Source organism: Mycetomoellerius zeteki, unplaced genomic scaffold, assembly GCF_001594055.1.
Source record: "Mycetomoellerius zeteki isolate Tzet28-1 unplaced genomic scaffold, Tzet1.0 scaffold25, whole genome shotgun sequence".
Classification (NCBI taxonomy): Eukaryota; Metazoa; Arthropoda; class Insecta; order Hymenoptera; family Formicidae; genus Mycetomoellerius; species Mycetomoellerius zeteki.
In genome coordinates this window covers 3,396,605-3,406,368 of record NW_017257227.1, presented here as the reverse complement: position 1 = coordinate 3,406,368, position 9,764 = coordinate 3,396,605, and the positions used below count along the sequence as shown (strand labels likewise).

Below are 9,764 nucleotides of genomic sequence, written 5' to 3'. Positions count from 1 at the left end.
GAACTTAAATTTTTAACTTATTCACACAAAGTTTTAAATTATTTTAAATGTATTTTGAAACTATAGTTGGATTTTTATTTTTGAAATATTTTTTTGACAGAATAATTTTGATCGAATCATATTAAATTATAATTTTTAAGGTTCTTATTCACATATTACTTTCATAAATAAATATCAGCATTTAATTATGTTAAACTTTGAAGTAAAAATAAATAAATTGATTTGATTAGAATGATGCTTTCAAAAATATTTTAAAAATAAATATTCAATTATATATATATATATTTTCATAATTAAAAGTGAGGCGTATATAATTGATTTGATTAAAATCACGCTTTCGAAAATATTTTAAAAACAAAACTTCAATTATAATTAAAAACGTGAATTTATATGAGACAAATAAATGAGCGCAGTTTATGCGAAATTAATTCAGATTGCAAAAAGTGCTCCGTTGAGTATCGATATCGATAGACAGTCATCCTGCTGATGTATATGTATATGATGCGATACGCATCGGCCGTAGACGAGTTAACGCACGCGTGTGTTTCCCGCAAAACGTGCACGGGGAAAGCATGTCGTTCCATTTCACTTATCGTTAGAACACACTCGGTCCAGAGCCACCTTTCACGATTTTATTTCATTTTATCCGCTTTTTGCGCGTACGCTATTAGAAAGTATTTTTTCTGCCGTAATACACGTCGAACTTCAAATGCACGTACTTCAACGGCCGGATGTTCGGACGTTTTCTCGTTCAGGATGAGTGATTTCTAAAGCTTGCACTCCAAATAATGATATTCTCTAATCTAAGGAAACGAGATTAATAGCACGTTTAATAATAATGGCAAATTCATTAATAATCAGCGAATATGCGGCGCGATCATCGAGCTTCAAGAAAATATTTCTGTTATCAACTTAATAATACATATTTGTATTTCGTCGCTAATTCCGTCACCTAATTCCGTCATCTAATTCCGGTACGTCGAGATAATATTTTATAATTCACACGCAATGACTCAACAGCAAATTTACAGCGCAATCGCGCGAGAATTGTCAGCTGCGCGTAATTCCAATCAAGGATAATCGTCACGTTTGATAATAGAAAGTAACCCGCCGTTCGGTTACTACATTGCTATTTTCTAATGCCGGGAAAGAATGTCGACAATCTCAACGAACTATTAAATTTCTCTCGTCGCCGAACCGCTGGAGCGTTGCCGACACGGCCGATTCATCCGTTACAAATAAATCGAGATGCATTGACGAGAATTCGCGGGGTGCGATTTGAAAATCACGCACAGCTGAATGTTTGCCGGTGTATTTATTCGTGCATCGCGCGAATATAAACCTGCAGACAAACTGCGGATTTCTAGGGACTCATAAGGCCGACTTTCGAAAACCTTTTTAAAACTCATTTCGCATTCCGGTCATCTTCGTTTGTTCTTCGATCGTCGAAACGCAATTATGCATGTACGCAACATCAGATGCACACGCTCACGCAAAAATTATAGTGCGCAGTATCTCCGATGAAGCGGTACGACACAATCGGTGTGTCGATAAAAATTATCAAACAATGGAAGTCAACTATAAATTTAAGAATATTCCGCAACTTTGCATAGATCTGAAGTAACACTTCTCATATTTTTCTTTTAAATTTTATTCATATTGATAGTGTGTTTAATTCGCGCTTATTCTGTTTTCTGTCAATGATTATTATGTTATTACGTTATTATGTGCTATTATTATTATTTTCTATTATATTCACATTATATTATCAGCCAGGCTCATGAAAACAGTTTTGCTGGCGCCTCACCTTTTGCACTTGCAATAAATTGAATTAAATTAAAATTAAATTAAATATTACGTTACTATTAATAATTGAAGGAAGAAGTTTAGGAACCTGTTATAATCGTTGACATTAAGCATTACTGACCTTATGTGAATAACCAATTCAACGCAATAATTATTACGTGTTAAATAAGTGGAAATGTCAGCAAAGAATATAATTTGACAGAAATGCTTCAAGAAGTACATATATGACGAATGTTTTAAGAAGTATATGAGTTTTATACTAAGCAATTCAATTTTATTTCAGATTACTTTTCTTCTGTTCTTCGTGGCTTTAACACTTGGCACATGCTATGACGAGTTACCTAAACCAGGTTATACCAGGACGATGTTGAAGGTCTCTCGAAGTCTTCCGGGTGAGACGGAAGAGCTGAAAGTGCGAACGAGCGAAGGCAACGTAGCCACTTTAATCGTCAAGCGACGAGACAAATCATCGTTCACGAATGATTCGAAGCTTACACCAAAACCTGTTCAAGAAGAATCGAACTTTACTGCGGAAAATAAAAGGAATTTCTTAATAAATGTGCAGAATGAATCGATGCTCAATGATGAGAAGAACGAAGGTAAAAAGAAGGACGAAGTGCGAAAACTCGAGGAAGCTCAAATAGAACAGATCAGGGCGACGTTCTTCAAGTCTTCAGAACCAAAAGATGAAAAATCAGATATTAATCGAGCCGATAAGAGACTGGAACCTGAGAGAAGTCAGCCTATTGGCGTAATCGATTATGGGAATTGGACGCCGTTGGACGCGGAAGGAAGAGCTTTGAAGCAAGAGGAGCCGGAAGAAGAGGAAGAATATCGAAATTGGAAACCGTTGCAGACGAACTTAGATACTGCCGGCGAGGAAAGAACAAACTATGATAAATTAGGCGAAGCTGCATTCGGCAGCGATATCCTGTTTGCCAGAAATTTCCAGGACCGAACTCAGAAAAATTTCAAACTTAACGACCAAAGTGTTGCGAATGAGAATGGGTTTCATTATATGTATATACCTCATATAGTGTCTACGAGGACGAATATTGGTGCCAATCTGTCGAAAAACCGAGATAGCAAAGCTGTGCCTCCGGAAGTAATCGTTCGATCGGAGATCAACGTGAAAACTGCACCAAAAAGATCGCCCTTGTCAATGGACGTCGATGGCACGCCAATAGTTCATGGTACGAGAGTGTCCGATGAGCCTATCGACAAAATACAAACCTGGAGAAACGCTCGGGTCATCAATAATAAGCTTATAACTTCCGAGGATAGTTTGACGGTTACCGCAGAGCCTTCTGTTACGCCTTCCGATGATAACGCGGAAAAGAAGGAGAAATTTGAAAAGTTCTTTAAAGATATTAATCGAAGGTAAGAAAAGATTCGATTTGTAGAAAATCAGCCGAGTATGGTCTAAGTATCGACAAAGAAATTTTAAGAGTGTTTAAAATAAAGACTCACTAATTATCCATAGAAACATAAATATAGTATAATAGATAATTTAAATTTAAAAAATTTCGGCAGAATAAAAAATTATCAAAGTTGTGTCTTTCATATTTCTGTTTAGAAATTATTATCTTCTTTTGTTAATTATTTGTTTCTTAGTAGTTGTTTCTTTTTATTTTATAATTATATTAATTATTTTAATACAACTCCATATATCTTCGTTCCATTTATACAAGCAAGTTTGTACTCAGTTCCAAGTATATAAATTCATAGCTGAGAGCTCTTATTATCCAAAGTATGGTGTTATAGTTAGGGTAAGAGCTTGAGGTACTTCAATTTTCTGAACATCAATTCTTATTATCGGAACTCTTCGGATAAACGGAGTTTTACTGTACTTGTAGTGGCACTGGTCGTATTGAACGATTCCTATAATTTTCTGATTTCTCTTTACGTCCGCTAGGTACGGTCGCAACTACGACGATGAAGCCCACAATGTGTACTTCGAGTGGGATCCGAGAAATTACAAAAACGAAGCCTTGAAAGCCGAGGTTTACGAGCCACGCAATGACCATTATCGCGCGAGCGTTCACAAGAGGATGCTACATCCGGACGGCATCGCGAACTATCCGATTTCTCAACGTTACACCCCCGAGAGTCAGACTATAGCGCCGGTAGCGTTGAAGCCCGGCGCCCGCGCGCCGGTTCTCCAATACGCTCATCCAGAGTTGGGCGTGCAACCAGCCAAGATTGTAAAGAATGAGAAACGCCGACCGGACAATTTTCCGGAAAACCAACATTCATTTACCGAGCAACGTCATAAAAAGAAATATGTGCTGAACAATAAGAATATCGTGGACAGTTATACCACGAAGAACTACTATCCGAATCAGCACTTCTATGGCTTGAAACGACCGTACGAACCGTCCCTTTGGGTGAAGATTTCCGAAAATCTTAAGAACCAGTTTTCCACCGGAGTCGAGAGGGTCTCGCAATTCACTAGACCGGTGATCGACCCTTTGGTGGAGGCCACTCATAAAATCTCGCAGAATCTCGGTCTATCTAAAGGTTCAACCAAGGAGGCTCAAAACAAGATCGACACGGTAGCGACAGGTACTAGCATCCTAATCCCGGCTCTAGGTCTCGTCGCATCTGGCGCCGCGCTCGGCATAGGCGCCGTAGCGGTTGGTCGATATCTCGACGTCGACGTTCTGAAACGATCGAACGTGGACGAAGACGATCTGGAGCACAAGCGTACCTTGGAAACTGGAGCGTACTTAGAAACAATCGAGGATGAGAGTTTAAAATCGAACGAAGCGACACCGCAGACCTTGTACGTTCTGCAGAATGTTCCTCAGAACGATAAAACGAGAAACGAAGATATGGATTCGGCAGAAAGCGACGGGGTCTTCTTGGTTCTGGAAGAGGACAAACGAAACGCCGAGAGGATTGAAAATCGAGAAAGTAAGCAGATGGTGGACGAAGCCGATTATGTGGAAACCAATAGACGTAAAAGGAGAAGTCTCGATTATCTAGATATCTTCAAGGCGGATACTGACATGAAAAATCTGGTACGCAGCAAACGCTTTCAGAGGAAAGGTGCCGATTCCATCAGCGAGATCGTGGAAATCGATCTGCCTGCTGGCTCAGATCGCATCGACATCACTGAATTCCTAATTCCGAGAAAGAATAAAAAGAAACACTCGAATGAGAATGCTATTCTAGTTGTCGAAGACAGCTTGAAGATTCCAACAGAAAATCTTCGAGTGGACACGTCGAATCAGAACATATTAAAAACTGCTGCAAAGATATTCGATGATAAGTCACGGGATGCAGCTTCTATAAATGAAGATAATAGACAACAAGGAAGAAATCTGAGAACCGACGGTGCATTTTTCATGTTGGACAGGTTGCACGATTTCGGAAGTAATTTCGAGAAGGAAGCAATAAATAGGAGACGAAAGCGAAGCGTCGAAAATAATCAGGAACTTCTGGACACGTTGCAGAATCTGGAGAACGCAGAAGTGGCGGAAGTTGCTCACATACAGGGCGATTGGACGAACACGCCTTGCGCAAAGAGGATATTTTGCGATACGATGATCCAAAGAGGTTCTGATGCCTCAGTGCTTATGGAGAAAAAGATGACGGCGTTACTAAGACTGTAAGTACTTTTCATTTATCACATCTTTTTTAATCTGTAAAAGACAGAAATCTCTCAATTTTACTATTTTACATTTGGAAATCGTTAAAAGATCTTAAAACGTAATTATTACAATTGAATGGATATGATTTACAAAAATTTAATAGATGATTTAAAATTGAAAAAATTTTGATAGAATAAAAAATTATTTCAGTTGTGTCTTTTATATTTCTGTTTACAAGTTATTATTTAGTCGGGGAAAAGCAATCTCGGTTTTTTTAATTTTTGTTAAAATGAGATATTAACATTTTTAAAAAATAATTTTAAGAAATTTAAAAGATTATTAATTAAAATAATTAAATAATAATTAAAATTATCAATTAAAATAATCAACTTAAAGATTACTTTCAATTGAAATAATTGCCGTTTGAATTTACTTTTTTCTATCATCTATTTGGCAAAAGTTGAATTTCACTGCGATAAAAAACCGACTCTTTGGCTTATAGTTATAGACTTAATTTTTTATTTTAACTGCATTTCGAAAATACTCTCCGTTTAGACCATGTTGAATAAAATAGGTAATAGTTCGATGTCTGTTAAGTAGACTAAATGCGAGAGAACTTCCTACTGCAAGTCCATTAAAGTTTTTATTATGTATGAAGTAGAACGTCGTCATGCTGCAAAATGATCTTCATAATAGGTCAATAACCTTTTTGCTGCTAAAAATGTGGCTCGCCGCAGAATCCAGCTTTTGCCACAAAGATGGTAGAAAATAGTACATTCAAACGACAATAAATTTAATTGAAAGTAATTAAGTATTTTATTTTAATAAAAATTTTTGACAAAAATCCTGAATTACTTTCTCTCCGATTTAATATTATCTTATCCTGTTAGTTTGTCTTTTAATTTGTTTTGATTGGTTCATTTAAAATTTTTGATATAAAATTTGATTATCGTTATTGAGGCACATTGTGCATTTAAATATTTCATTTCTCGTTTCTTCTTTTTTTATTAATAATTTTATTAATAATTTTTATTTTTGAAGTAGTGTATTACTTAACAAGTTTGTTCAAATTATCTTATAATAATAATTGATTGCAATATTACAAAGTATAATTTCTTATAAAAGAGACGTTACAACTGTAATATGAGGAGTTCGTTTTTTTATAGTTATAATAAAAAGTGTTTGGTTGGATTAATTGAACTTTTGATTGAACAAATCAATTTTCTGGTAAAATCTACTCAAATTCTAATTAAATAATCAGAACTCTGATTAATATAATCAGGATTTTTTTAGTTCATTTATTTTCGATCAGACATTTTTTTCTGTGAAGCATTTATAAAGTAATGTAACTACACGTATATTGCGTCATGCTCATTTTATTATATCATAAATTGTATTTGTTGTTAGAGTGGTAATTTAAAATACAATGAACGATCGCATCGATTCTCGCCGTGTTTTCGTGAAATCATACAAGCCAATTTAATTGGCCTGAACTATCAAGCATTCGAAATGTCAACGAGACGCCGATAACAGCCAGTTGGACAAAACTTATAGTCCGAGCAGTGGATAACTTTCTTCCAGCTTTCGCCGACGACGTCCTACTGACTGATTCGACTTTTACCTCTTAGCACAGTTTCACTGTATGCGCACGATGTGCCCTGTCCGCTATCGCGTTGGTCATGTGCGATAGAAAAAAAGAAAGAAAAGTCGACAGAAAGAGAAAGACTTAAACATGTTATCGAAAATAAAAGAAAAAACGAGACAAAGAGAAAACTCTCTCGTGCATCCAATGCGATAACTTACTTATCTCGCGTTCGCTTCTCTTTCCAGTTCTTAATCGCGATTAATCCCTGTCAGATCGCTTTCTGATGTGATTTCATCAGCATCACAGTAATTAAGTGAAATGTGTTATTTCAAATGAGTCATCTTGCTAAAATTCGTCACTGCGTGTTAGAAGTATAATATTTATTCGTAATTATTAATACATAATTACGTATTAAATAATTAATGTATATAAATTAATACAATTAATACATAATTATATATTAATTAATTTGTAACAAATACAAATGTTTCTTACACACTTTTCTTCTTTTATAGTTTTAGTATAGTCGAGACTGTTTCATCTGTCTCTTATTTTCGAAAATTAGAAATAATTCGTAAAATTCGAGGAACTTTGAAATGTTTAGGAAGTTTTGTTGAAAAAAATTATCCGGATGAATATCGCTTGAAATAAGTTAAGAAAGCGGGATGAGAAAGAGAGAGAGAGACCTCAAGTTCTCGCGAGTAATTCTGATGATATTACGTGTTCATTCTCCACGAATGGATTGTTAATGACAAATATAGCATTTCCTGTACCGACATGTGAAACATATATCATTATACAATTCAATTCATTGCGGACGCGTGCATCCATATACCGATGAGAGAGCGGAATTATATCATGTACTATGTTGTAATGCATACTATCTCCGAGCAAGCAGTTCTCACATACGTGACGAGAATTTACGGGGCAAACCGCGTTTCTAAAAATAGCAAGAATTTCATCGTTTAATAAAAGGAGGATAATATAAGTTTTCTTTGCCAGTTTTCTGCTCATGATATACATATATACTTCGAAGATCTTAAAGCTATTCTAAAACAGTTTTTTTCCCGCATGTTTGATTAGTCACAGATAATCAATAGATGTTAAATTAAAGATAGTAAATACGAAATTTTACTTTTCCCAAAAAACATTCTGCTCCTTTTTGCAAAATTGAAAAATAACGTTTCAATAAATAATGAATTGCATTTGTATTCTGCAAATATAATTAAATTTTACTCTATGTACATATAATAGTGATATATAATAATTAATATATTTAATTAGTCTTTAATTAACTATTTAGCGTACGAGTACAGTAACTTTTAAAACAGCTTTATATCTCGGTGCGTCCTAAAGAAAGCGAGTTAATTGGAGCGAGCGATCGTTAATGGAAAACATGGGAAGATTAAAAGATCTGCAATCTAGTGCACACCTAATTAGTAATTAACTGCGTACGGTGTCGGTCATTTGTCGAAGTATGTCTCCAACTTTCTAATAGTTTGTTATCCTACACTAATCGACGTTTGCGTGTACTTACAGAATTCAACCTGGAGCAGCCGCACAGGTGTCCAGTCACTTTGAGGAGGTCATGGACGCTGTCAGAAGACACGATTGTTCCAGCTTCCTGTGCCCACAGGCAAGACCCGGCAACATCTTCTTTTAGACACGCTTGTAGTTTTTAAATTGCATCATGACTCTTCTTCTACCAGTTGGCATTTTCAACTCTATTAAAAAAATATTTTTTTTTTTAGCGTTTCGTTACAAGTGCATCTGGAAATCCAGCTAGTTATATCTTTTTTCTTTCTCGGACATAGCTTAGAAACTATCTCGACATTTTCACTAGGAAACAATTATTTCAATTAACAACGGGAAATTTTCACGCCAAAAATACCGCTGTTACGGAAAATCTTATATATAGATAATTAGTAACAACACGCGAATTCTTTAGCTATGTATAATAGCTCTCACGAAACAACAAAAAAAACGAGTATAAAACTTTTTTTAATCTAAAATTAATTTAAACGTTATTCAAACATGTCGATGTATAGAAATGCCAACAATAAGTAAAGAGTTAATGCATCCCTTCCAAGACTTGCCGGATATATTAAATTCGCGTGGTGTATGAAATTCTTTTTGATTAGTGGGTGACTCGCATGATTGTGATCAGTTGCATAAAATCTTTAACGTGATCTTCAAGAAAATATTTCGTTAATTTACATTTGCAATAATTTTGCAATTGAACAAGTTTCTGTCAAACACATTAAATCAGCGACGAGCCAAAAGTGTACATATTTGCCAGCGAGGCAATTTTATTTAATATGCACTCATATTTGTAGCTTAGATAATTAAGTATAGAATTTAAAAGAGAGGATGTAAGTTCGGCGGTAAAAGTTGCGTCTTCTGCATTTCCGAATGTTCACCATATTACCTAATCGTCCTTTGATGAATTCCGTCGTTTCATCTCGTCTCATTTCTGATTCCTGCGTTCCGTTCGAATATAAATTACGTCGTGCGTAAAATATAATTTATTTCGACGCGCTGAAAGATCATAAACGACAGAAATGTTACATGCGGATATATTACTAATTCAGAGAGAGAAATCGTCGCCAATCGTTACGAGAATATATTTATTTCTGTCCTTACGTATAATATTGTATTTGTGTAAGTCAACGAATAAATGATATTTTTTATGACATGTGCGGTGTTTGAGTTTTTCATTTATTCTTACTTCAGTGACATCTGTTTGCAGATTTTGAACAACCGCTGGAAATTAAGCA

At 35.3% G+C, this 9,764-nt stretch overlaps 1 protein-coding gene across 1 annotated transcript in view; it reads left to right on the top strand.

Moving 5' to 3' along the window:
• Positions 1 to 9,594, top strand: part of LOC108723849 (uncharacterized) — an 11,340-nt gene extending 1,746 nt beyond the window's left edge. Inside the window, exons 2-4 of the mRNA XM_018449865.1 lie at positions 2,090 to 3,186; positions 3,722 to 5,419; positions 8,527 to 9,594. Of these exons, the coding sequence (XP_018305367.1) occupies positions 2,090 to 3,186; positions 3,722 to 5,419; positions 8,527 to 8,650 (2,919 nt within the window). The 3' untranslated portion in view covers positions 8,651 to 9,594. The remainder of the gene's footprint in view (positions 1 to 2,089; positions 3,187 to 3,721; positions 5,420 to 8,526) is intronic.
• The last annotated feature ends 170 nt before the right edge of the window (positions 9,595 to 9,764 follow it).